This window comes from Artemia franciscana, chromosome 21 (assembly GCF_032884065.1).
Source record: "Artemia franciscana chromosome 21, ASM3288406v1, whole genome shotgun sequence".
Lineage (NCBI taxonomy): Eukaryota > Metazoa > Arthropoda > Branchiopoda > Anostraca > Artemiidae > Artemia > Artemia franciscana.
Genome location: NC_088883.1, coordinates 11,271,127 through 11,299,125, shown reverse-complemented (window position 1 = coordinate 11,299,125; position 27,999 = coordinate 11,271,127). Strand labels below are relative to the sequence as shown.

The window sequence follows — 27,999 nt, the reverse complement described above, 5'->3', positions numbered from 1 at the left end:
AAGCATCTAACGGTGCTTATTTTATTTTTGGTAGATGCCGTAGTAATCGAACGCTTTTTGATTTGTGCCTCTTCTCGAGTAAAAATTAAGTCGTTTTGACGTAGCATGTCCAATTTTTAAGCTATTCATTTAATGAACTGTATTCAAAACTTTATTCCTGTTAGCTTGATAGGGACTTCTCTTATTTCCGCTGAGCAATAAAAAAAAAAAACTCTACTAGTCTACGTCTGTTGAACTAAAAGCTGTTGCGGTTCTGGCTTCTCTCGCGCCCGGAGCAAAATATTGACCTCCCCCCCCCCCAATGTCTCCCATTATTTTCAGGCCAGATTGAAAAAATTATTTATTTAAATCAGAATTTTCTCACTTTACCCTACTGCAAAATCTTTAATTACCTCGTCCCAAATGATTGCTTTTAATTCTTCGCGTTTGATGCTCACTAACACAGAACCATTTAATTAATTCTGGCCCAAAGTCAATCTGACCTTCCTTTCTAGTTTCTTACTAAGTGATGACCACCTCCCCCCTCAGCACCGAAGGTTTACGACAGCTGTGAAAAAGTTAAAAAGTTTAGATGCATCTGGAGTCGATGGGATCACGGCAAATATGTTGAATCCATTCCTTCGAGCCTCAATAACTATTTTGAATACTCTCCTAGTGGTCTTTTTGAATGGAGAAATATTCCCAAGAGATTGGGCCGAGTTCTTTTTAGTCAAACTCTTCAAGAATGGGAATGCTCTGACCTGTGACAACTGGAGTGGCAGCAACTTAACGTTTGTGCTTAGTAAAATACAAAGTCCTAGACTTTGGTAAATAGTTATATCCTAGACTTAGTAAGATACAGACAACCCTAGACTCACTTTAAGGAAGAGCAGCATAACTTTCGACTTTGGTTTGGGTCTTGCTGTGATCTTATTTTTGTTCTTATACTAATGATTGAAGAGTCTAGGAAATAAGGCAAAAAAATATATTTATGCTACACTGATATTGAAAAGACATTAGATTTTGTTTATCGAAAGGTTTTGTGGAATATTTTGAATTATTGCGGAATACCATAATATAACAGTCAACATGATAATTGCACTCTATGAAGATAGTGAACTTTGTGTGCCCACAGAAAATTGGATACGCCTTTCTCCTAGATAATGTCTGATGTCAAACAAGTATATATCCTAATCACATTCTTGCAATCATTTCTCATTCATTTTTATCGTAACGATGTGTCTTTTTATCCTTACCAATGAGAGTGCAACCAGTGATTAATTTATTTTTTCATTACTTCTCCAATTTGCTATAGATTATGGATACCGGTCGAGGCTGACCAGCGTCTAGTTCCCTTCAAAATAAAATAAGAATAACCAAGGCAACTATGTCCGCTCATCCTCCACCCTATGTGCTCAGAACTTTTATGTTAACTCCTATATGTAGTTTTGTTTTACTTTAAATCCCATCTTATGACTTCTTCACATCCTATGTGAAGAAGTTCTCATTTAGTCTTCAAAGTGATAAAATCTTTTCAATTATTTACTGTGAAGTTTGTTTCGTCCTGAATTATTGCACACGATTTGAACTTCACCTGTCATGATATTCATTAATTCAGTGTTTTGGACTTAATTTAATTCAGGAATGTCATTTCGCAATATTTTGTTTTTTATTAAATCTTTTGAAGCTTGCTAGAATTCAGTGACTGTCATTTCGCAATACTTTTGATTGTATCAAATTGACCTGGCCTAGATTCAATCTATCTACTTGCTATTTGGGTAATATATGAGTTTTTCGATGGACTGACCTTCACATGACTCTGATTTCATTACAATTAAAACTGGTCTCAAGTAACCGTTAATTTTAAACCTTATCATACCGGGCAGGTTGGCAACCCTGCTTCCAATTTCAACTGTACCATTTACGCCTATATAAGCCTATTGTATCATTTAGACTCTACTGAAAACAAGCTATAGACAATTGCGAATATGTGCAAAATAGCTGGGATATAATTTTCTGCAAAATAGCTGGGAAGAAGGAATTCAAGACGATATTATTATTCAACATGCAATAGACTTTTTTGAATGTGGCGTTATTGCTAATGCAAAAAATGAGTTTTGGGCGAAAGTTGTGCCTAATCATAATTGCCCACGGCGCATCAACGCGAAAGCTTATACAAATAATGTAAAAGCTATTCTCCACCCTATTAAGAAATTGGACTCTGAGGAGGTATTGATTCCGATTTACGTTATCAAGTCTCCCATCGAGGTTCGCATTCCGCCTGTTATGGCTTACTCTAGGCTTTCTAGAAAGGTTAATCGTGTGGAAAAAATACTCAAGGTCGTTGCGACAAAGCTGGATGATTATGAATTGAATTAACCGCAACTGCCAAAGCCTGCAATTCCCAAGTCGCATGCTACTATCATTGTGTCGAACCTTCCCCAGACTCTCTCAGACCCAATAAAACGAAAAACTGTGATATATCAGATAAAAGGTCATGAATCAGTCACTAGTATACATCCTGTACGTGACAAACTGATTATCAATATAGATAAGTCAGTTGCCGAAGATTTTCGTTTGTCAGTAACTGAGACGATAACTGGCTATTCTGTGAATGTGCAAACTAAGAAGTTTTACGACCTCTTGAAGGGGATTCCAAGCGATTTTGAATTAACTCACCTGATATCCTACCTTGGTGTTTTTGACGCCTCTAAGTTAGGGAGATCCACTGCAGTAAAACTGGAATTCTCTGACGTAGTGTCAAGAGCCGAAGCGTTACGACGTGGTAGTAAAGTAGGATATGAAAACTTACGCCTTTCCGAGTTCAAGGCGATTCCTCGCTGTTGTAAAATTTTCCGGTCCCCTGAACATCCCCAGTCGTCTTGTTCCAGTGCAATATCAAAATGTACGTGATTTACTGGTCCCCATGTCTCAGATAAAGACTCGTCTTGCAATTTGTCACCTATGTGTGCAAACTGTGGAGGCAAGCATGTTCCATTTAGTTTCGTATGTCCTAAACTGAAAGTAATTGCAAGTCGTAATTTGCATAAGCCTAATTAATGTCTGTATCAGTATCAGTCGTGGCTTTTAATATTTATGGGACGAAAAACAAGGATCTTACCATTGATGAAAATCCCGCGCCCCCTTCATTGAAAGTCTCTTCCCCCATGGAAAAATCTTCCCACGTAACCCCCCTCCCCAACTCTCCCTCCCAAACCAAAAATATCCCCCTGAAAACGTCTGTACACTTCCCAGTAACCATTACTACTTATAAACTCAGGCCAAAGTTTGTAACTTGCAGCCCCTCACACGGGGACTGCGGGGGAGTAAGTCGTCCCCAAAGACATAGTTATTAGGTTTTTTGACTATGGTGAATAAAATGGCTATCTAAGAATTTTGATCCGGTGACTTTGGGAAAAAAATGAGCGTGGGAGGGGGCCTAGGTGCCCTCCAATTTTTTTGGTCACTTAAAAAGGGTACTAGAACTTTTAATTTCCGTTAAAATGAGCCCTCTCGCGACATTCTAGGACCACTGGGTCAATAGGATCACCCCTGAAAAAAAAAATAAACACGCATCCGTGATTTGTCTTCTGGCACAAAATGCAAAATTCCACATTTTTGTAGATAGGAGCTTCAAAACTTCTACAATCAGGTTCTCTGATACGCTGAATCTGATGGTGTGATTTTCGTTAAGATTGTATGACTTTTAGGGGGTGTTTCCCCCTATTTACTAAAATGAGGCAAATTTTCTCAGGCTCTTAACTTTTGATGGGTAAGACTAAACTTGATGAAACTTATATATTTAAAATCAGCATTAAAATGCATTTTTTTATGTAACTATTGGTATCAAAATTCCATTTTTTAGAGTTTCGGTTAATATTGAGCCGGGTCGCTCCTTACTACAGTTCGTTACCACAAACTGTTTGATTTGGTAATACGTCTTGGGAGAAAAGAGGGGCAATTTCGAGAAATTTCTTTACAGGGATTTCTCATATCCTCCACCAACTAATGTCTCTCCAGTAGGTTGCTATTAGCTTGATTATAAAAAGGATAAAGATCCTTTAGAGCCATTTCTGGGGCATAAGGCGACAAATCGACGTATCTGGTCTTTTTACAGGGACAAGTAGCAAGCTTATCGCTCAACCTTGCTAAGGCGGCGATTGAGTCCTGGGCCTCGTATTGCCAAGCAGAGTTATTATGTCAACATAGTTATTATCAGGTATGCCTGATATTGGAACTCCCAGGAAAGTGGCTATCCTAAATCTCAACTTTGAGTTATCTCTAGGTACAACTAGATGGTAAACTTTGCTTTTAACATCAATAACATACTCCTATGTAGCCTAATATATTTTGTCAATCTTCCTAATTATCGACTTAAAGTATTATAATTACTAAAAGTAGGACGTTTTACCTTATTGCGAAAATCTAGTTGACTTGAGAGCCATTTTATGGTCAAACACTGTGTGGGTTATAACTAGATTGTTGTGCCTACAAAATTGGTGTACCAGGCATCTGATTAAATGGATAGAATAGCTATGCAAAGGTCCTATCCTTGTATGATATACCAGATAAATACATTAAACTGACTAGAGCTATGTACGAGAATAACAATCCTACGGTTAAGATACGAAATGAGGCTAGTAGCTGGTTTCGTGTTGAATCAGGAGTTAAGCTGAATTACGTTCTATCCCGTTTATATGGAATTTGTCCTAAGGAACACACTAAACATTACGGCAGAGCATAAAACCAAACAGGAAAGTTTTAAAATAAGATTCTGCATACGATTTGGGTGTCTTTGATGAAAACTTTAGCAAAATGAATGAATTTTAGGAGGTTCTATATCCCCCTTGTATCCCTGGCCATTGAGCCTTTCGAGAGGGAATAAGTGTATTGCAATTCCATTTTGAATTGTATTGAATAATAATAAGCTTCTTCTTCTAAACTTCAGGGTGTAAGAATAGGTTTGAAAATGACATTAAGGAGACTAAGTCACTTAGACTGGGAATAAGCAAAGGTGAAAAGGTAATGTCGGGTAGCGAGGAGATCGACTAAGAGGATAGCTTTACTTACCTAGTTATTATTATTATAAAAAAGGTGGTGGATGCAGTGAAAAATGTTTGAAGTAGAATAGCCAAGACCCAAGGTGTTTTTTCGCAACTGAAACATGTTTGGAAGAATAGGAAGATAAGTCTGTGAACGAAGAATAGACAATTGAAAGCTAGAGTGATGACAATGGTCAAGTAGGTTCTAAAACGTTGGCGCTCCGAAACATGGGGGACGATTTGTCACAGGTTTTCCAGAGGAATTTTGTACGGACTCTTTTGGGTGCCCGTCTTTCAAAGAGTAAGCTCTACGAAAAGTGTGGTTCAATCCCGGTTTCTAGGGCTATAATACGGATTTCAAGGGCTATATTCTGCGGATGAAGAATGACAGATTGCCCTTTTTGGCCTTTCAAAGAGTAAGCTGTACGAAAAGTGTGGTTCAATCCCGCTTTCTAGGGCTATAATACGGATTTCTAGGGCTATATTATGCGAATGAAGAATGACAGATTGCCCTTTTTTGCCAACCATCTAGGACCACACAAAAAGCAAGTCGTACCTGAGTGGGGTGGGAGGTCATAAAGATGGCTTTAAAGGAAGTGAAACTTCTTTGGATGGTGCAAGGGAGACTCTGAATAGATTAGGATGGAAGGGGAGCGTGCGTGGCAGTGTTGGCCTCAAGTGGCTTAGTGCTGCAGTGAGTTGTTAGTAATAGTGTTTTATCACTGCTATTTTCCCTCCCTACACCAATTCAGCCTAAGTTAGGATACCATCTGCTCCTATTTGGGCCAACCTCGGCATTAAAATCCAAAACTAAAAAACACACTATTTCTACCTGGGAAATTCACTGTTCCTGCAACGATACTAAAAATTTATCCAAGTCACTGCTCTCTCCGTACGTCGGTCATAAAACATCTAAAAATAACCTGTGTGTGAAATCTAGACGCTCAATTTTTAACCAACTAGCTTTAGATATAGCATTATACATCTCCTTAATTCCAAGCTTAATATTGCTTAAGTAAATTCATTGTCAATTTTGGTTTTGTCTATACCTTGAAGTTCAAAATACCCATTCCATGTCTGACATTATATGTTTGGAGGTGACAAAAGCTTCTACTGATATCAATCAGTAGCAGTAAAGTTAAAATGATCAAATCAACCGATTATAAACAATCTAAACTTAAACTAAATATATCTGGAATACCCACACGATCCTTACAATAGTCAAATAGAGTCAATGTGATAAAAAACGAGACTTCGTTTGTTCATTGATACAAGCAAAAATAAGTTTTGTCGTTTTCTTTAGATGATTTTATTCTTAAAGTGGTTTCTTTTTCCTAAAATTTTCTTTCCGTCGAAAAAGGCTCGTGGACGCGCAGTTGAAATATTCGGATTTCTTTTTATTATTTAAAGTTTTGTTGTTGTTTTTTATGTTTTGTTTTGATCTAATGCTGTAATTTAAACCTATTTTTTCTCAATTAGGTTTTTGTAAAAGCAAAAACAAAATCTGATAAAAACTGAAAAGGCCAAAAATCAAAACTTTGCATCGTAAACTATTCCAAAAGCTGAAAATAAGCTTCACGGTGCTGGCGCAAAATTCAAAATATATATCCATTTTTAGCAAATACATTCAATATGTACTTGTTTTAGAAATCTTAGCTTGCCCTTGACTGACGAATTTTTTATGATTTCCCCAACACTTTTTTGTCAAACCACTGACAGCCCAGATTTTCAATTACATTAAACATGGAGCTATAAGTGTACATAGAGGTTAAGCGCTCACTTTTTCTCGTTAGATTGCCTTGGTACTCCTTATTGGCTTTCCCGAACCCAACAGAATCCAGTGATTGATAAAATTATGATAGAATTTCAGATAGTCAAAATCCTTTGGTGTCACAAAAGACTATATCCAATCCCATAATGCTATTCTCATTTACTCTACACTACGTACATTTAACTATATTTTTATCTCCTATATTTCTATCCCATTTTGCTAGATTTCTAAACTCTTCATGGAAATAATGAAAAATTTAAAATAGAAGCGCACCATAAAACACATAATTTACTGATTTCAAGAACAAAATCAAAACTTCAAATAAAAAAAGATACAAAAAACCTAAAAGAATTGTGGTTACAATTCATCATGCTTTGTTTTTGTCATTACAGAGGGGTGAATATATAAGCCTTCGACAGCTTGCCAACTTGCACTCGAGTCTTTTCTGCGTATTCCGACTATTTCCATTTGGCCATTAATGGGACGACCATAGGTGTGACCAGAGGAAGCTAGAAACCTAAAATAAAGACAATAAATTAGGAAATTGGAGGTTACTTCACCCCGTCCGGGGGACACAAACAAGAGGGGATAGGGAAAAACATACATCGTTACGAAGTTAATGCCAAGATGTGTCTCACATTTTAATTTATAGTCGTCGTAGCGATTAGATTAACGATCATGCTTTATCGATATGTGACTCCTGTGAACTCGTGAGACGTGTTTTTTATCTAGACGTTTTTTATTAGACGTCCAATTTACATGCAATTTCGTATCATCAAATTGCAATTACTCTAAAATTAACACCGTCAAATTGTTAGCTAATAATGATAGTTAGGAATTTCTGCTAGCTCCAGAAAACAAAAAAAAATAATATTTATAAAATTTAAAAAAAAAAAAAAATTATAAAATATATAAAAACAATTCAGCATAGCCTACAAGGCTAGCTAATCTCTGAAGATATCCGTGATATCTGTCATGGAAAATTAGCTCTATGAATGTTATGTAACGATGCGATAGGTTTTAGAAATATTTTGACAATGTTTGGTGGCATTTTTTATTTTTGATCAACAACAAAATTGTTAGTGAAATTGCAAGCACTCAATTTTCGTTAGGAAGATGGAAAAGTGAATTTATCCCGTATAAAAATGTGAAGACAAAAAAGGAGACAGGGGCCATAACGGTACAAATGCAAAATTCAAACTTTACAGAAAAGTAAGGAAACAGATTTGGTTTTCATAATTAGATCGAACAATTTCCCTGTTCTTATTTTTTCAAGGTAACAAATGTGAATGTCAAATGAACTGGTATAAAGAAAAAGATATCAAAATAATATTATACAGAAAAGGCTAGGCTGATCCGTTCTTGGACTTAACCAATTGGAAGGATAAAGCCAAATGGACCACACCAACCGGTTGGACATGAAACCCTTTAAAAAAATTATACTCTCTTTTTACTATTATTGAAAAATATCTTCCAGAAAAGAAGTTTTCAAAAAACAAGCAGAAATACAGTTAAGGAACAATTCAAACTTAAAACTATGAATGAATTAATGAAACTCAAAAGCGAATTATAATTCAAATGAACAATCACGTGAATAATACTACTATGGATGAATAGATCAATCCTAAAGCGAAAAGAAATTAAAGGGAGTATGAAAAGAAATTACCAAAATAAGTAGGACTACTGCCTCTCTTAACCCTCTAAGGGCCAGGGTGTCATTTACGCTTCACTGAAAACGATTTCTATTTCAAGCAGTGTGCTTTTTATTTGTCAAAACATCTACAGCAACACAACAACAACAAAAAATTTCAAGGCTATTCAAGATTTAAAAATAAGAGTGGCGTACCCTCCCGCCTCCATCTCAAACCCTGTAAATGGCCTGAAAGTCATTTTCATTTCATTAAAAACTACATGTACTTTGAACAGCAGGTTTGTTTTAAATTATGAGAAAATCGACAAAAAAGACAAGAAGAAAATCACCATATTAATCAAGATTACTGGAAAGAAGTAATGAAATTAGACGGATGATTTAACCTATGATTATAGTAATCCCTTGAAACGTGAAACATTTTGAATTTTTCAATGTAAAATTTAAAAAAAAATCAAATATTTTTTTTTCAATAAACGTCAAACGACACTCTGGTTTTAGGTTTAGAGGGGCGGTAGCCCTACTATTATTCGAGTTCATTTCTATTCCTTTTAAGTTGGAACTAATTATTCATTTTAATCTCCATTCGCTTTCGTATTCATCTATTCATCCAAAATAGTATCTGCTATCTGTATATTTAAACTTGGGCACACATGGTTTCATCTGGTCTACTACTTTACCAGGAGCAGATTCTAGTCCACATGGGAACCATATTGCAAGGGTTTTAAACATATTGCAGACCTGAAACCTTAGGCCCTTCCCTTCGGTCCCATCTCCCAAGTTAAGATTCAAGGTCAATTTGCCCCCCCCCAACACTTCCTGAAAGCTTCACCTTGATTTCCGAAGCCGTTCCCAAGCCCCTCTCGCAAGTCAAAATAGTTTAGGTCCATCCGCCCCCCCTGTCCTCGCAAATAACGGTCTTTGAATGTTCCAACTCGATGGTGCTAGTCATACCAAAGATATTGCAGATAATTTGAAAACTCGGGTGCTCAGGATTCTTGTCCTAGCGAACGATCGCTGAGCACTTCTGACTGATCAAACAACCAAATATGACCGCTTTTTCCGTAAAATCTATCTGAGGAAATGGGTAATTTACATAATTTAGGGCGATTGTTCCTGAGGTTTCGAGGGTGATGTCAACCCTACATGTTTATTATAAACTTACTATATACTGTTATACAGCGATCTAATAAGTAATATACTTATGTGTAATTACTACGGGCATACTTATTAGACCTTTTGAAGTTTTTGAACTAAACGTTTTCTGAACAGTCTTGAATACCTTGAGGAGTTAGGGGGTAGATAGTAAAAAGGGAATGAAAGGGGCCTATTGCTCTCCAATTACTTTCGACTCTTAAAACAGGCACTAGAACTTCCGATTTCCAATTGAATATGTCACCTCTCAAGTTTCTAAGACCACCCCTTGCATACGAAGTGGCCGGAAAAAATATATATAAATTGTACAATGAAGGCACATAGCTCTACTTAGACAGCGCTTCAGTACAGACTGGAAAAAAATTACAGACTCGAGTACAGACGTTGAAAGCAAAAAGTGTAGAGAAAACTAAATAAATTGATTTTACAGATTTCTTTTACTATTTTTTGGAATTCCTTCTCTTTCCGACATTTCAATTACATAAAAATATCAAAAAAGTAAGAAAACTTTTATCTCTGAAGATACTAAAAACTATTTTTTTACCTTATTACCAGGAAAGATTGAAATTTTCGAGACTAAATACGAAAGACAAAGGCGACCTTTTCATTTTTAATCTAAAAAAATTTCCATCTTAATTTTTTTTTAATATTTTTAGTTTACTCCTTCGTAATTCTTGCAACCATTTCTCACCCGTTATTTTCCAAATCGTGTGTCCTTTTATCTTTACCTTTAAGAGTAAGACCTGTGATTCATTTATTTTTTCATTACTTTTCTAAACTCACTATAAATCAGACAACTATAAAGTTTTAAATTATTAACGAAATTTCAGGGTTATTTTTTTAAACTTTCTATTTCCTATTCTCTTTTAGATATCAATTTAAACTAGACAGCTAAAACTCAAAACAAACCAGATAATTTAAAAATTTACAACTCGGCCTTTTTTAATCATCAAACTACTTAAATACTTATGCCGTTTTCATATTTATAATTTCTTTGTACAGTTGATATAGATAACTGAGACATTAACTATTCAATTCTATTTCCTTTTACAAATCCTGTAAACAACTTTGTTCCAGGCCACATACAAAAGGTGTTATTTGCGAATAAAGGGACATCAAGAGTGAGGATAGCTCTAAGCAGCTCATTAGAGAGCAAGTACCTACTCAACAAAAACTCTCTTTCTTAGATACACCAAGTTTATTAACAGCTTTTAATATAGAGAAAACTTACATTCCTGTATCAACATGTTTCAATGAGACGTTATCGTCCCGCTCCCAAAATTCATCTTCACATACAACAATCCAGTTGTCTCCAGAGTCACCAATTCCTAAAAAGAAATATAAAAATTGACGACATTGAAAATACAAATTACACGTGAATGATTACTTGCCCCTTTTTCAACCACGGAGATCAACACCACCGGTTCAGACCTTAAGGGTCTAGTGCCGCATCCTTTATTTTCTTCTTCTTCTTCGTTTTCAGCAGGCGGGGGCTTTTGAGTCGAGACTATTCAGCCCTTTTCCTTTTGACTAACTCTGTGAGATGGACAGAGCTACTGAGTTGATTTGCTCTTATTTATCTTGAATCTGCTCAGATTTCTTGCAGTAAATCTTTTGATACTAGGCGTTGAATTATAAGAGAATATATATTGAGTTCTATGCTTTCTGTGCAAGTATGGTCAGCAAGACTCTTGGCTGTTAGTGAAATTTTGTGGTGTTTGAAGCATTCTAACATTTTACATTGCAGTGTATACTGTGCAGACATCATCATGTTACATTCAAATAGGCAATGATTGATTGTTTCATTTTTAAGATTACATGACCTGCAAAGGGGGGAAGAGGGAACTTCGGAAATCTTTTTTTCCCTTTTGAACCAAATCTTCTCTTTCTTCATTCACTCAAGAAATTCCTTGCGGAATGTTTTAACACTTACACGTAAACGTAATAAATTTTACCTAGAATTCAAGATCTTCGTTGAAATAGTAATTCCAAGGCTACTCCCCCCCCCCGCTCTGAGATTGTATCATCTACTGAAAGACCAAAGGCACTGTATTCTGTGGTTCTGAAAGATCCCCCTAAAACTTTGGACAATTCAAATTCTTGTAAAGATTTCCTTTCGAGGGATAGTAGTTCTAGGATAGTCAAACTTAAGCCTAGTAAAAACGAACGTGCATGCCTTAGAATTCGCTGAGGCTGTTGTTTTGCAAAGGCGAAAAATTGATAATTGGTACCAACATTGCAAAATGGAATCGGCATCCTGAATTCTTTGAGTCCTGTCAGTCTTCTTGTTTTTTATCACTCTTACAAAAAACTATCTGCAAAAACACTGCAAAACTGTCTGTATATAGAAGAGACAAATGCCTACATAGAAAATAACTCAGGTGGAATACGGAATGTGGTACGCAGTAAGAAAATGATAAGTCTTGCAACCCCTTGCAGCTTTATAATACTAGCAATGCCTTGAAACAGATTGGATTCAATATATTTTTCCTGAATTCTCACCTCCCGACCCATAATTCAAAGGTAAATATGAATTTGACATAAAATTACAAGAGATTTTTTTACGTTTGGGTTTCGTTGTGTCCTTCCCCGCTGTGTGTGGGGCTGTTCTAAAATTAATAAATTAGAGTTCTTACGATGATGCTAATATTTATGCTATGCATTCATCACCATGATGATACCCAAAGTAAAGCGCCTCCGAACCGAAGGTAGAACAATACGAGCTTCAGTATGTTCCCGATTATCAGCAAATTATAGTTCCGTAAATAATGACGAAGAGGTTAAAAGAGGTGTGGTAATATCTCTTGTGGATAGAGTACTTAATATCTGTTCAGAGCCGTACGTTAAAAAAGAATTAAATTTTATTACAGACATACTTTTTGGCAACGGGTATCCAATTTCTCTCATAAATACTGTTATTGCTCAAAGATTAAAGATGCATTCTTCTGAAGCCTTAAATACCACACCAGTAAATGATTCGAATAAACCCGCAAGCACGATTTACGTACCTTATATTCCGAAAATTACTTCAAAACTGAAAAAAGTTTGTTTAAAGAACAATTTACGTGTTGTATTCACAAGCAATTTAAGTATAATGAATCTTGTCAATTCTGGTAAGGATAAAACCCCAGTTACTCGTCTACGAGGGGTGTATCAAATACCATGTAGTTGTGGAAATTATTACATTGGTCGAACCCACCAAAATTTAGGAACAAGATTACAGAAACACAAAGAAAGTATTGAAAAAACATTAAAATCTAAAAATAACTCCATATCTTTCGATTCAGCTTTAAGTAATCATATTTTTGAAAATACAAACCATTATGTTCTATTTGACGAAACAATTCTAATTAGCAATGACCTAGGAATCAAACAAACTGTCCGCGAGGCAATCGAAATCAAACGAAAATTAAATAATAATACATCCCTAAATAGAGACTTGGTTGAATACACACTCAACCGTATGTACACAAAATTAATTATAGAAAATCATCTAATTCAAAATAAAACAAAAATAGGAACGAACAAAAACAAGCCCAATCCCAAAAGAACTATCAGATTAGCTGCAGAGAAGGCAAATATCGCAATAAGAAATCATTCCAATTTTTAATAAATACAGTTAGTGAAATGAATGAACCTTTTTATCTTGGATTTTTCCGTCTTTTTTTCTTTGTATATCAAGTAACATGACGAGAAAAAGAAACAGGTTTCAGAACTGTTACCAATTTTGTAACTTAAAAAAGAAAAGTAGGATTTAGCATTCATTTAAAATGAATTTCATAGCCTACAATAAGCTGTTAGTTTATATGTTAAGTTAAATGTGAGTTCAATAAGATGTGTGCATTATTAGTACATTACAAACTCATTATCGCGTTTTTATTTAGTTTCTTCTTTATTTACTTAAAACTGACATGGAATAATTGTTCCTATCTTCAGGTATCAATTGGTAGTTTGAATGCTTATACTAAACAGAAATTTATTTTATATGCTTAACAGAAACTATTTTATATCCGTAATCAAAAACAAAAAATTATTTTTGGAAAATACCTTGTAAAAAAGTTTTTTTACGATACACAGTAGGTTATTACCAAATGCATCAATCCACCCCTGTTCCAAGTGAAAGCCATTACACTGGAACGAGGCCTATATGACAGCATTCAATCATATTTATGCTAATACTTATAAACTATATTGCCACAGAGCAATCTAAATTATTTTTAAACAGGCAGTCTTACTACATTACAAAAGAAGAACTCACCTCCTTCCCCAAAGGCTGACACTTCTTGATTGCTTGAAAGTGGTGATACAAAATGATGAGAATGAAGCAACCTAGATGTAGCTAAGTGTTGAAGGCGGATGGTCATTCCACATTTCACTGGTTCCCTAAAATATAAAATTGATTGTGAATTCTTACAAACACCATTGATAGATCAGTGGTTCATTTTCAAATCAATGGATCCATATAATAAATATGCAAAAGTAGGAAAACAGCTTGCTCTCATTTTATTGAAGAAGAAATGCTAGCCATCCATTTGAAGCTGTTTCCAAGGCTGAGGGGGTATTCTATGAGAGCCATTCTTCATCATTTTGAATTAAGAATTAATATGTGCATAGAACATAGCATTGAAACAAGGTAAAGGACTACTATCATATTGACAGCCATATAATATGTAGAAAATAAAGTCAGAAAGTTGGTTTCCACTCAGCTGTTTCCCTACACTTACAGAAGGATTGTCAGTTTTACAAAATAGTCGTTACATGTAGAGTGATTCATTAATCAAATAAGCTAACCACATGAGAAAGGAGCAATATTAAGTTCGGGATCACCATGACTATCGGAATGAGAAATACCTAGAAAGAATTACTTTAAAAAGACCTTATCTTGAAGCTAGGAGTCTATTTAGAGCTGTTTCCCTGAGATAGTTACTATATCAGAACCATATTTGGTATAATACTTATTGTTTAACCAAGGCAAAGGACTAGCAAAATCCAAGGCAGTTTTTATTTGCCAGCATGCACAAAATATGTAGTAAAAAAAGATGATGACTCGTTTTAATTATGTTATACCGATTACTTGGCAGCAAAATGTTACAAGTAATTTCTGAGACAACACTGGCTAATTATGACGTAACAAACAAATCGCAAAGAAAAGAAAAACAAGGACAATGACAGCCAGTTAAAAACAGAATACAAAATTATGCAAATATTTCGGTTGAGACCTCCACTCAACAGTCCTCAGTGCAGAACAATTGTTTTTTTTAAGGTTTGGCTTTTATATTGTCCTTTGGACTTTTATCTGTATTCTTATTATTAGTCTGCACTGAGGACGGTTGAGTGGAGGTCTCAACTGAAATATATGCACAACTTTGTCTCTCATTTTTTCACTGGCTGTTATTGTCCTTGTTTCTTTCTTCTTTGCGATTTTTTGTTTTGGCAAAATGTTACAAAAACAAGAAATAAATGAGGCTAATTATTCAAAGACAAAAAAAAAAGGTCTACAAAAACGGAAAAGCTTGAATTAGGACGAAAATGTTAAGGATTCTATTCTTTGCTCGTGTACTTAAATATGGAGAACATGTTTATGTACATTTTAGAGTTACTTATTTCCTGATAACTTAGCTCATCCTTGACCATCTATAACGCTTAGGGTGTAAATGAAGCCTCTGAATATGTTTTACATGTTAGCTACAGCAATAAAGTTTTCCCACTAGGGATTGAGCGACGTAGGAGAGTGTTAGAGATACAATTGTATGTCTTGCTGCCTACATAGCTGCCATTGCTGCAATATGGCTGACAAACAGGAACAGTGATATAACACATTCTCACCAAATTTCCGACTTTATTTCGAAATATCTAGTAGTCCTATTATCGTTCTTAACGAAGGACTCAGTCTTTTCAAGAAGGACATGATCAGGCTTTTACTTTCTTGGAAATACCATAGCAATGCATGATTTCCCAGACACTATCATTATCAACTGAATCAAAGGCCTTTTCAAAATCAATAAAAATTGAGAATAAAAATGAGGTTTAAGCAAGATCTACCAGATTGAAAGGCATATTGCTCTTCTTTCTAGAACAAGTCAAGTGTTTTTTTCTGTCTCTTAAGCATGATGAGAGTCACTGCCTCACTTTGTACATATATCAAGTTTGTTCCCTACCAGATATTGAGACAAGTATGTTGTCTTTCTTGAAACTTTGTTAGCTCCTGTCAAAGCAAGAACAAACCGATAGGGTAATTCTTTTGTCCTGGTTTTCGTCGATATGTAAAATAAGAGTTAATGTTTACAGTTTGATTTATATTTACAAGTGCAGTTTGATTTTGAATATGTTGTAAAGAAACGCAAATCAGCAATAGCTGCCAAGTTTTTGCTATTAAACCTGTCTACTACTACTACATGATACCTTTAGTCAAATTTCCAGACACTTTTTTATATTGCCAAGCCGATCTGTACAGCTGGTTAGCGTTATTCATACAGAAAGCCATATCATTGATGCCTTGACCATAACTGAGGTTGTGGAATCATCACCAAGCAATCTTCCATTATTGAGCCTCTTCACTGCCACAAGTAATTCTGCCAATGTGGGAAGATTCTCATCAATATTCAGGTGCAGGAAGGGTTTGACCAGTTTGCTTTCTTTGTCTGTTGGTCGACTTGAAGCATTTTTAAAGTGAGATACCCACCTCTAATTAGTTTTTGAGCTAAATAGTTTTATTCTTTTTCGAGCTTAATAAATTTATAATTTTGTGGTTGTACGTATTCATGCTCTCTGTATGGTGAAATTGGAAGTTATTAAGATGTGATGTTTGTCTGTTGTTTCCCTTTTCTTTATGTTTTGTTTAATTTAGCTTAGTTCTTTTTTTTTTACAATGATAAAGGCTTCTGGGCATAAAGTCGAAATATTTGGATTGCTTTATTATTTAAATTTTTTGTCCACTGCTTTGTTTTAAAATCTTATACCCGTTTTTGCTCCATTTTCAAGTGTTAAATTGTGGAATTTTTTAAGCTTCCATGAGAACTTTTTCATTCTCATCTCTCACATGACTAGGCCTGTTAGGCAGCTTTCCTATTATTTCGTAAGTGAGCCCATACACTATTTTTGTGTTTCATTTTTATGCTGCTTCCTCAGCTAGTCTTTCTTTATTTTAGTAATTTTGCTTTATAATCATTTGTCTTATTACTCATTTTGCTTTGTTAGTTAGTAAAAATTGTGTATTGATTATTCAATGGACATGTCCAGATAATTAATCCTTATTATCAGATTATTCATTGATGAGCATGATAAGTTAAAAATCCACCAAGTACTTTAACTGAAGAAAGTCAAAATAAATCTATACTGAGTTAATTAATTAGACTTGTCAGCTGCATAAATACAATAAAACAAAAGGAGAAAAAAAGGAAATTTCAAGCAAAAAATAAAAGGTCTAAAGCCAAACTGTCTAGTCATGACAAGGTAAAGAGAAAAGTCTCAAGAAAAAAACCACAACTAAAAAACCATAGGTCTACAGCCAGTAGGAAGAAAAGAAAAGATGACAAAACAACAAATATTTCGCCCATATAAAACTAGACCTCTTCAGTGCTAAATATAGATACAATCTAAGACATAACCAATTAAAAGAGAAAAATAAAATCCAAAATTAAAATATAAAATGAAAACTATAAAATCTAAAGTTAAAAAAACCCATAGATATACAATTAACACTGCATGATTCATCAAAGAATATATATAAACAATTTGATTAGTTCTCATCAATGCTCAAAAGTTGCTTTTGTTCCTTCTACTGACTGTAGACCTGTTGTTTTGTTTGTTTTTTTCTTGTAATTTTATCTCTTTGTCTTGTCATGCAAAAAAGGAACTTTTTGGTGTTGAAGTATGATGTACTCGTCGGAGCGCGGGCTTGGAGGAGCCGCCAAGTTCAGAGCTCTGTACCAAAAGCTTTTCATGGGCAAGATAGGAGTTTTCATAACTGTATATTGGTATCTAAGCTGTGGTATAGGGACAAGTTTGTCTGAAAACACAGTAATTAGCCCCTTTTAAGCAATGATAATACTTTGTATGGTAGGCCATTTTATATACAATCATCATGTAGTAAGGTTGTTATCCTCTATTTTCAATGGACAAAACCTGAAGTGCTCAATAAAGCTGCCAAATTTACAGTTAATATTTCAATTCTAATCTATCAGCTGTACATAAAAATTAGTACACTTTAATGCTGAAAACAGTAACTTTAACAATACTTAAAAAAACTAAATTCAATACACAAAAAGAGTTTATGGAGTATTTTAGCCATTAACACACAGGGCCAAGACTTAAGGGCCAGGGGGAAAATCTGTTGCTTGCCATAATTACATTTAGGGACATTTATCTCAATCTCGGCGTTTTAGCATAAGAACTACCTGCCAAGGAATCAATCGCTTGTAAATACTTAGCATTAGATCTACCATAAACTACAATGGGTTTTGTACAGTCATTCCAGCATTTGACATTCTTGAGCATTATATGACAAATGTATATCTACAGAGAAATCGTTCTACTATATGAGGATATAATCCAGTCTTTTTCCATGGCCTTATGCAACAAAAGAGAAATAAAAATTATACCCCCTTGTGCATGTTTTATTAATAGGCCCTTTGATTGTCCAATGAGAATTGACATCCTCCTTTACATCTGTACCAGTTATAGATTGTTGACCACTCCCAGATCCATACTTCACATCATGTGAATGTAGTCGAACTTTATAAGAAAGATTCAATAGCTTGATAACTGATCCACATGTTACATATTTTGTTGAACGACCTGCAATATATGACAAATTAGAGATTTCTTTTTTTCAATTTTGATCATAGCATAACCGTGGCCAAAAAACCAATGAAACTGAAAATATGAAATTTTTGGCACTTCAACATTTTTTTTTATGTGGTACCATGGGACTTGAATCTGTTTTACAGCTACCTGTACACAGACATAGTGTGCTCACCCCTACAAGAAAAGCAAACCATAAAATCAATTAATGTGTGCTTCTATTGCACTAGGTTCTCATTTGGTTCAAAATAATGATTCCTAGGCCTCTTCTGGGAAAACTTTTTATTCACAGTTAAGTGCCATTTTTTCTAAAGTTCTCTTACCTTAAATCACACTCGCTAGAAATAGGAAAAATCCAGTGTACACCAGCTTCAATGATGGAAGCTAGTTCTCTGTGGCATCCCAAACAGTGCATCAAAGTTTGTTGAGCCATTCCCTGTCCACTGATGACTTGAATGTATCCATACTGGTAGATGTACCTGTTTTTTCACCAAGGGAATTAGGCCCAAGGAAAGCCCTAGGCAACATTTTCTATATAGCACATTGGTACCAATGGGGGATAATTGTCCCCCCCTCCAACCTAGATTTTGAGGAAAATATTATTTTTAAATCTATATTAGAAAATAAATAAAAAAAAGTCCCCTACTCCTGAATTTAGAAACGTCTTTTTGCATTTCTATTAAAACATCGGAAAAAAAATCCTTGTTAACAGGTTCAACATTTTCGTGAACAGACAAACAATTTGAAGACTTTTCTTGGTATTACCATAAAAGAGCAGCTCTTCCAGAAGAAACATTACAATAAAGAAAAAAAATATAAATATATTATCATCTGATTCCCCAATTGACACTTTTTTGAAATATATCATTTGCTACATCCCCAAATCCCAATGTTCCCAGATGTAGCCCTAGACTACATTCATGACTGAAAGAAAACACTGAAATTGAAATTCTAACTTCATAATATGCAAAATTTTCTATTAATCAGATTTTCATCTTCCCACCCATGTTGTAAATCATATAATTTCATTGAAACTAATCTTGTTTACAGAATTTGCAATACAGCATGATATGTGCTCTGGTATGTATTGACATTTCTATACTATATCAACACATATCATGAAGCCAATAGAAATGTTGGGGTTATACAATATGAATGAAATTATATTTAAATGCTATTCCCAGTCATCATTGGTAATTTCTGTATAGTAGGAAGTCAAAAGATAATAAAATAACTTACACATCCATTGATGCTAATTATCCACTTTCACTTTTGTGTTGAAACTAGCCAGTGAATCAGAGCTATTAGTTAAATATTATGTTTATTCTCTGTTGATTCAAAGAAATGCCTTCTGACACAACAGAAATCATACAGTTTTTCAGTTCAAGATTAGATTTGTTTTAAAAGATCCTTTGGCTATGGGACAGCCTTGGTCAAACAAATTTGGTTGAACAGTGATTCTCTCAAGTGAATATTACCTATAGAGCATGGCAAATTAGTCCATGAGCCCTGCAGGCAGCAGGGCAAGGCCCATGTTCTATATTTATTGAATAATTATTTGGCCCGAAGCCTGAAAGAGCAAACAAAAAGTAGGTCACAAATATGAACTAACATTTCAACCAATCAGACTACAGAACTTGGCTTCAAAACCCTGCCCACTTGACACATTTTTAGTTTTCCACGTGGATGGAGAGGGTCACCCAGAAATGGATGCACTTCTAGAATGAACGTTTCTAAGTACTATAGTATGGAAACTATGCTGCTTTGCAGCATAGTTTCCAGTTTAGAAAAATTGTGATGAAACTAAACATTTACCGAAAATTGAGTTGGCTAAATTATAGCACTACCACAATTATCACCCAAATATGATAGTAGAGTACAGGCCAGTTGGTTCAATGCTGTAAATGTAAGGTATCATTGGCTAAAACTATATTAGGCTAAAGACTACATCATTTGAAGCAGCCAACACTGACATACCAAAGGAAAAGGGTTGATATGATTTTAACCAAAAAGATCCTTTCTAAAAACAACCTTCCCAGTCTCTTTGCACAGTCCTTGCATTCTGGTACTAGAGGACATTTAATGAAGCTCCCCATGCAGCATTCTACAAGTAGACATAGAAGTCATTTCTTCAGCCAAAGGGTCATTGGTAAAATTATAATATAATAATTGCTTCTACTACAAATTCAAATTTAAGCACTTTTTAAGCTCTTAAAAATGACAAATTTTCAATTAAAGTGCAAGTTATCTGTTGTTTCTGACAAAATAATAGGGCCTACTATGTTTTCTCTATGCTGGTTTTGGCAAAATAATACTTCATTTTCTCAGTGCTGAAATTATTTATAATAAGTTTAGTTTGGGTTAGGTTAAAAATTGCTTAAATTTGAATTAAAGACAGCCATGTCAGAGAAATTAGTTTGGAATGCGATTTTGAACTTTTTAAATTGTGCTCGAAAAGCTGAAAATAAGAGTGATGAGATAAGTCGTAAAGCATGTGAGTTTTTTACAAAGGACAATATAATCAAGGCTAAGGAGATACTGTGGTCTTCTGCTCACTACACCAATAGAGTGTCAATTAAAAAAAGTGCCGAAGACAATATTAACAAAATGTTAAAGGTACTTGAACTTTGTGAGCAACATAACATTGAGCTGCCAGTCTTTGTGATAGTTGAACCTGACGAAGTCCCTATCTGTCCTGGTGAGATAGCTGCAGTAATCACCAGAAAAGCTACAGAAGTTTGTAACAAGCTAGACAATTTCATGAATAAGGACCCTCCCGCCCTCTCGATTGTTCCTACAGTTACTGAAACAAAGCCCTCATATGCAGTGGTACTCAAGAATTTCCCCTCTGACCTCACGAAGTCAGATTTGAGGAAAGACTTTTTGTAAAAAATGTGTGGCAGAGAATGCTCTAAAATTGTCACAACCCAGAAAAGATAATTGGCTAGTTGTTACAGCTAGCAAGGCTGATGCAGAAACTCTTGTCAGGGTCTTTTTTGAATGGGGATAAATCTCTTTCTGCAACAATCAGGAGCCCCTCTCACCTCGGTATTGCTCAATTTGTTCCCAGCAATATAAATGACAATGAACTTATGTGCACTGATTCCTAAATGTGTCAGTTCAAAACAGATTGGCAACACCTGCTCGTTTCGATTGAAATTTGAAACCAAAGTTGATCTTATGAATGCCATAAAAAATCCCCCAGTCATAGATTATGAGAGGATCAAAGTGGCTGAGTATCTCTCCCTCCTGGTAAGATGTTTCAAGTGTCAAGCTTATGGGCATATATCCAGTAGCTGCAAATATGAAGCTATTTGCACAGTCTGCAGTGACCATGGTCATTCTAGCTCCAAAACAACTCCTTGTCAAAGGCCCAAGAAGTGTGCATTGTGCAAATCACAGGATCATCCCTGTTACAGCTTCAAATGTCCAGTCGCCCAATGACTTTTTAGTAAAGTTAAGTCAGCATAATGGCTCGAGCCTTAAGTCTCTTATCATGGAATATCAATGGCAAAGTGGTTGACAAAGGCCTAGTCCTCTCTGAACTTTTAAGTACAAATGAAATAATTTTTATGCAAGAACATTTTTGGTCTGATGAAAGGAAAAATCTACTCAGCATTTCACAGAATTCTTATCTCTTATTTCACCCAGCAAAAATGAATAAGAGCCATGGCTGATCATTTCACAATTTCCCATCAATCTCCTTGAGTCGAATGACCATTTCATTGCTGCCGAATCTTCGGACTTAATCTGTATAAACGTTTACCTGCCAACTAATTACTGCTCTTTGCAATCAGAGAATAAATTCATAAATGCTTGCAAAAAGCTAGCGAGTTTTGTGAAGGGAGTCTCAAAGCATCCAAATGCTCGAGTTTTGCTCACAGGAGACTTTAATTGTGACTTAACAGACAGTTCATTGCCAAGAACCCAACTCCTTCTGAATTCCCTCCCCCCTTCCTACTCAGTTGCTGACAAAACAGAAACTTTCACATTTATTGGTGTCCTGCAAGCGACTTCTAACCTTGATCATTTTATTGCATCTTTCCCCTGTGAAACTGTCAAGGTAATTTGTGATGGCTTTTAATCGGATCACTTTCCAATAAAGTTGAAAATAAATGCTTCATTTCATGCCCCTAAACAGCCAGATAAAAAGTGGTTTTATATAAAAGACTGGAAAGAAGTTAACTGCAAGATGTTTTGTTTTGAAATGCCATCAGACTTACCACCTATCTAGCTGAAATTAACCATGCATTAAAGTGTGCTGAAGCTTCAGCTGTCCCGTGCAAGCATATTAGGAAAGGCTCTCAAGTTCAGGGTTGGTAAAAAAAACCCTTCCCTTATTTCTGCATGTGAGTCTTCTAAAATTTGGCTGAATATTTGGAAGGATTGCAACAGACCTAAGTCTGGGACTATAAATGGTTTGCAGCTATGTTCTAAACGTTTTTTTGCTTAAGTGTTAAGAAAACATAAGGTTGATCTTATTGAGAAAAACGCTCATAAAATTGCTGAGAACCCTTTGAAGCTCTGGAAAAAATTTGAATGCCCTTGTGAACACATTAGTGCAAATAATATTCCTGAGCCTGAGTGGATAAATTATTATAAGCATGAGTTTTCTTCTCCCAATCCTGCTCTTGAGTCAAAATTTGAAAAAGAATTAAGTGCTTGTCTGAAAAAACACAAACCTTCAACATTTATAATTAAGCCAAGTGATGTATCAATTGTAAAAAACTAAAGAAAAGAAATTCTGCAGGAGTTGATGGAATTACTGCCAGACATTTTGATTATGCAAGTGCTCTTATTTTTAATCATTTATCTCTACTTTTTCAAATGTCTATTGAAAACGGAGTTGTTCCTTATCAATTTACAGTTGGTCAAATAACCCCTATACCAAAAAAATGCAAAAAGGATTTTACTGCTTGTAATTTGTTCCAACCTATAACAGTTTCTTGTACTATTTTCAAATTGTTTGAGTCAGTTATTTTGGATGAAATTGTTTCTAAATGTTATGTCCCACCCCACCAGTTTGGTTACCAAAAAGGTATTAGCCAGGAGCATGCGCTTTTTGCTTTAATGAATGTTCTTGCTGATGCAGAAAGAAGTAGATTCCATATTATCCTTTGTGCTTTAGATGTTGCTTGCACTTTTGACTCTTGCATTTTTTCCCAAGTTTTATTTGAAGCATATAAAAGAGGGGTAAATTTTTGTATAGTAAAGTGCCTTCTGTATATGTACCATCACCTTAAGCCAAAGTTAAAGGGGGGATCTTCCCTTTTTGATATTTTGAAAGGACTCCATCAAGGTGGCCTTACTTCACCTTCTTTATTTAATAACTCTGTTTTAAATGCCCAAAATTCTGTTAATTTTAGTTGTATTCACTGTGGATTTAACTTGTCTTTAATAACTTTTGCAGATGACATTTTGAATCTAAGTCATACTTTTAATGGATGTAAAAACATGTTTAATCAGCTTTACAATGAATATAAAAATATTGGGCTTTCTTTCAATGTTGAAAAAACTGCTGTTGTAGCTTTCAATTTTAAAGAGACAAATGGCCCTATTTTTTATCTTTAGCTAATGTTCAAGTCCCCCTTTCTCAAAAATTAGTTTACCTTGGAATGCCTATTGGAAAAAATATGAAAGAAACTGTGAAATTATCCCTTGAAAATTTGAAGAAAAAACTGAGAATTGCTTATGCTTTAATTGTACCTAATATTAAACACATTGATAAATTAAGTCTTGCAAAAATTTATAATAGCCTAGTTGTACCTCATCTCCTTTCTCTTTGTCTGGTTTGGCAGTTTTTTAGTGAGCCTCAGAAACTATCTGTCTGTAGAGTATATTTTCATTATGCTAAATTCCTTCTCAGTTACCCTCCTTGGATTAGAAATAGTTACTTAATGAACAAATTCCACCTAGTTTCTCCACATCTATTATTGATAAAAGGCTTCATGATTTTGTTCTTCTATGTTGATTGATTTGTAGCTTTTTTTTATTTTTTTTCCTCTTATTACTCTATCTTAAGGGTGTTCCACCCTCTTTTTTTTAGATAGGTTATAAATAAATTGATAGGCCTATTTGTAAAGATCATAAAAAAGGCATCAAGTGGTATGTTGACTTTATACAAAAGCAATTTATATGATTTGCTATAAATTTCCCAAGTCATCAATCTGTGGGATAAACTGTCTGAGGAAAAAGTTTCTGCTACTCCAACCAATATATTCAAGTCTCACCTTGATGAGGAATGTCTCTGCCAGGAGTTCCTTTACAACTGGGAAGCTGTAGAGTCCTCCCCAATAGTCTAGATCACCAACCACAACCTACACCAAACGAATTTTTTTTCATCACTGGAGCATCAGAAGGATGGAAAATTCTCATATTGTTCCAAGTTGTTATTTAAGGTAAGGTATATTTGGAAAGGAAATTAAATGGGGAATCCAATCTGAACGACATGCAATAGGTCAATAAAAATAATCTGAATTAGAAAATGATTTTAACATTGGATATGTTTATCCAAAACGTGATCCCAGGCCTCAGGGTGCTTAAAGTTCAGGTGGTATAGCCTGATTCTAAGTGAAAACCATAGGCTACCACATATACCCTATGGAAAATAAATAAATAATTTTTATTCAAAAACTAATTGTGAACATACTCCGTTCCCTCTATCTTACCTTGGATTGAAGAAAATAGACTCAAAAACATCAAACCAGAGAAAACTTGAAAAAGCATGGTGGTTCTTTTAAATTCTGTGCTAAATCTGACACGTCAGCATTCATAGATGACGGCTATAATAGAACAAATATTTTAAATAGATGACACTATAATTCAACTTCCCAGCTCGTTTTAAAATTTTCTTCAACGATAGATAGGCCAAACAAATAGCCAAAGCAACAGCTTTGGCTATTTGTAAAATAGAAGATATTGTAAATTGTAAAATAAAAATATTTTCTGCAAAATCATCCAAATTTCTTTTTTCTGAAAGTAGAATTGTTTCTATTTTTTGTTTGCTCACATTTTCGTCACTTTGGTAAATCCTCCAATCAGGAAAGGCGTGGGTAGGCATTTTAGTACACAGGGTCAACATAAGACTTTCCACTGCCATCCCCTTAACCACGTATATGTGCTAATTTAATAAACAGTTGAATTATATTTAATTGATATCCCAATAGGTGCTACTCCTGAGGACGAGTTTACCCGCTCCCACTCCTTAGCAATAAACGCGAGGCTGGGTAAATAAGGCTTCGCTGATCCTTTTGAGAAACCAAATAAAAAAACAAGGTTTTTCAACTGAAATTAAAAACTTGCATCAATTCAAAAACGTTAAGAAACTAAAAAAACGAGTTTTCTTAACTGAAAGTAAGGAGCGACATTAAAACTTAAAACGTACAGAAATTATTCCGTATATAAAAGGAGATGTCTCCTGCTCAATGCCTCGCTCTTTATTTATTATTTACTTATTTAATATAATGATTAGAAAAGGATGGTACATTTTTTCACATTTTATAAAAAATAGTTTTACAATGGATCATAGAACTTTAAAAAAATTTTGTTACTGAGGAAATATTGCATTTTTTGAGGAAATTTGCAGTTATATACGCTGCTAAAATCTCTACTTTACCTTTTTTTCATTTCCTTTAATATGTGATTTTGTTCGTTTTGGGTTTCATTTATTCATTGATCGTGATTTGTGGTAGTTTTACGCTTGAAGGATTATTTGAATTTATTTCTGCTTCTTTTTGGTTTAATGGAGTTCTTTAATTTTCTTTGAAACACTTATGCCGTGGAAACAGTTTTTTAAATTAATTAAGTAAATATCATACTGCCAAGATGTTATGAGCGACATAACTATTATAGATTGAGGATAATGGGTCATGTTGGCACTTTTTATTGGTCCCTGTGGGAGATAATAGCATTATCGTATCTTTGCCAGTCAAATAAATTTTGACTAGGACCTAAAAGTTTTGTAGTTATATAATTATAATAAGAATGTCATGAAATCTTTTTTTGAATTTATCAAGATATAAAATGCAGCGTCATCTTGAAACTCTCCTATTACATCTGCTAAGTACAAAAATATAGCTAATTTTGTTAAATCGTTGGTAATGCTATCAAGCAACAGCGCGTGTTCCTAGAATTCTCTAGATAAGTTCTTGATTGGGAAGGTTTTTTGCTTCATAATTTTACTGAAGTTTCTAAATTTTATATAAAAATCTTCTAATAAGTTTAAGAAGATTCCCTTATAAAATTTTATTACTTTTTGAAAAAAAAAACCATCAATTTCAGGTTCATTTGACAAATTTTTATTGGCGTAGAATTTCCACCCCCCAGGACTTGCAAATTTTTTTTCTTGGCACACCTACTCGGAGATTCGCCATATTTTTGACTTAATGATTAGAAAAGGATTTTCAACAATTTTTCACATTTTCAACAGGATCGATTTACAACCAACCATAAAACCTTTAAAGATGTTTTAATTTACTGAGGATTATTGCATTCTAAATCAAATTTGTGTATTTCTTTGTGATGTGTTAAAACAACTTTCAATGAAATTGCAGTTCCATACACTGCTAAAATCTGCATTTTAATTTTTTTATTTTCTTTCAGTGTTTTAAGATCGCAAGTTGATTTATTTCAGAAATAATACAGTAATGCTCTTCACTTTGTTCACATACTATCAAGAAAAAGCGTAAGTTCAATTTTGCTTTGCTTAAATATTTTTTTTGAGCCAAAATACAGACTTCTTAGAACTAGCAGTAACAAATATTATTCAATGGTGATAGTTCAGAAAATGGGAATATAACAGATATAATTCAATGGTCATAGTTCAGAAAATGAGAATAAAAAGTTAACCACTCAAAAGAAACCAGTAATTTAGCTGAATTGCCAAAGCATCACAATTAGCAGTTTAGCTTTCCCATCTATTCAATATCATCAATAGTTTAAAAATGCTCAAAGAGAATTTTTTTAACTTTACGTCAAATGATGAAAACAAAGGTAATTTTTCCTTAAAAAAATAATATGTTTTTAGTCACATGGATTTCGTTATAATATTAAGCAGCCATGATGCTGAAGACTAAAAGGCAACTTCTCCTGAAATATAATAGAAAAAGTTTCGTTGCCTTTTCCATTGGTTGATCTTTCCATCATTACAGCAAAACGTCAAATAAAAAGTCAGCAGTACTTGTTAATTAAAGAGAACATACCCAAGAAGTAAGATTAGATGAATTCTTATGAAATATAACACTTAATCTGTATTATAATATACTTTGGGCCGCTTATTTGCACACTAGGGGGAGGGGTAAAGTATTTGGACAGCGGCCCTAACCTAACATAACCTAGCCCCCACCCTCTTAGTGTGCAAATATATATATATATATATATATATATATATATATATATATATATATATATATATATATATATATATATATATATATATATATATATATATATATATATATATATATATATAATGTTTTCCAGAAATTTGACCTGAGCGTAATTCGTTTACGAATTACGAATCATTTACGAATTACGAATTACGTAATTCGTTTAACCTGATCTAATTCGTTTAATTAATAGCACTAACGCGGCACAAGACCCGA

At 34.3% G+C, this 27,999-nt stretch overlaps 1 protein-coding gene across 1 annotated transcript; it reads right to left on the bottom strand.

Moving 5' to 3' along the window:
• Window positions 1-7,062: 7,062 nt before the first annotated feature.
• Window positions 7,063-25,183, bottom strand: LOC136041107 (stromal cell-derived factor 2-like). The gene is made up of 5 exons (XM_065725666.1): window positions 25,066-25,183; window positions 18,196-18,391; window positions 13,854-13,978; window positions 10,827-10,923; window positions 7,063-7,309 (listed from the first exon to the last, which is right to left on the bottom strand). The coding sequence occupies exons 1-5, from the start codon at window positions 25,121-25,123 to the stop codon at window positions 7,150-7,152; spliced, it is 636 nt and encodes a 211-aa protein (XP_065581738.1). The 5' UTR covers window positions 25,124-25,183; the 3' UTR covers window positions 7,063-7,149.
• Between the last annotated feature and the right edge of the window lie 2,816 nt (window positions 25,184-27,999).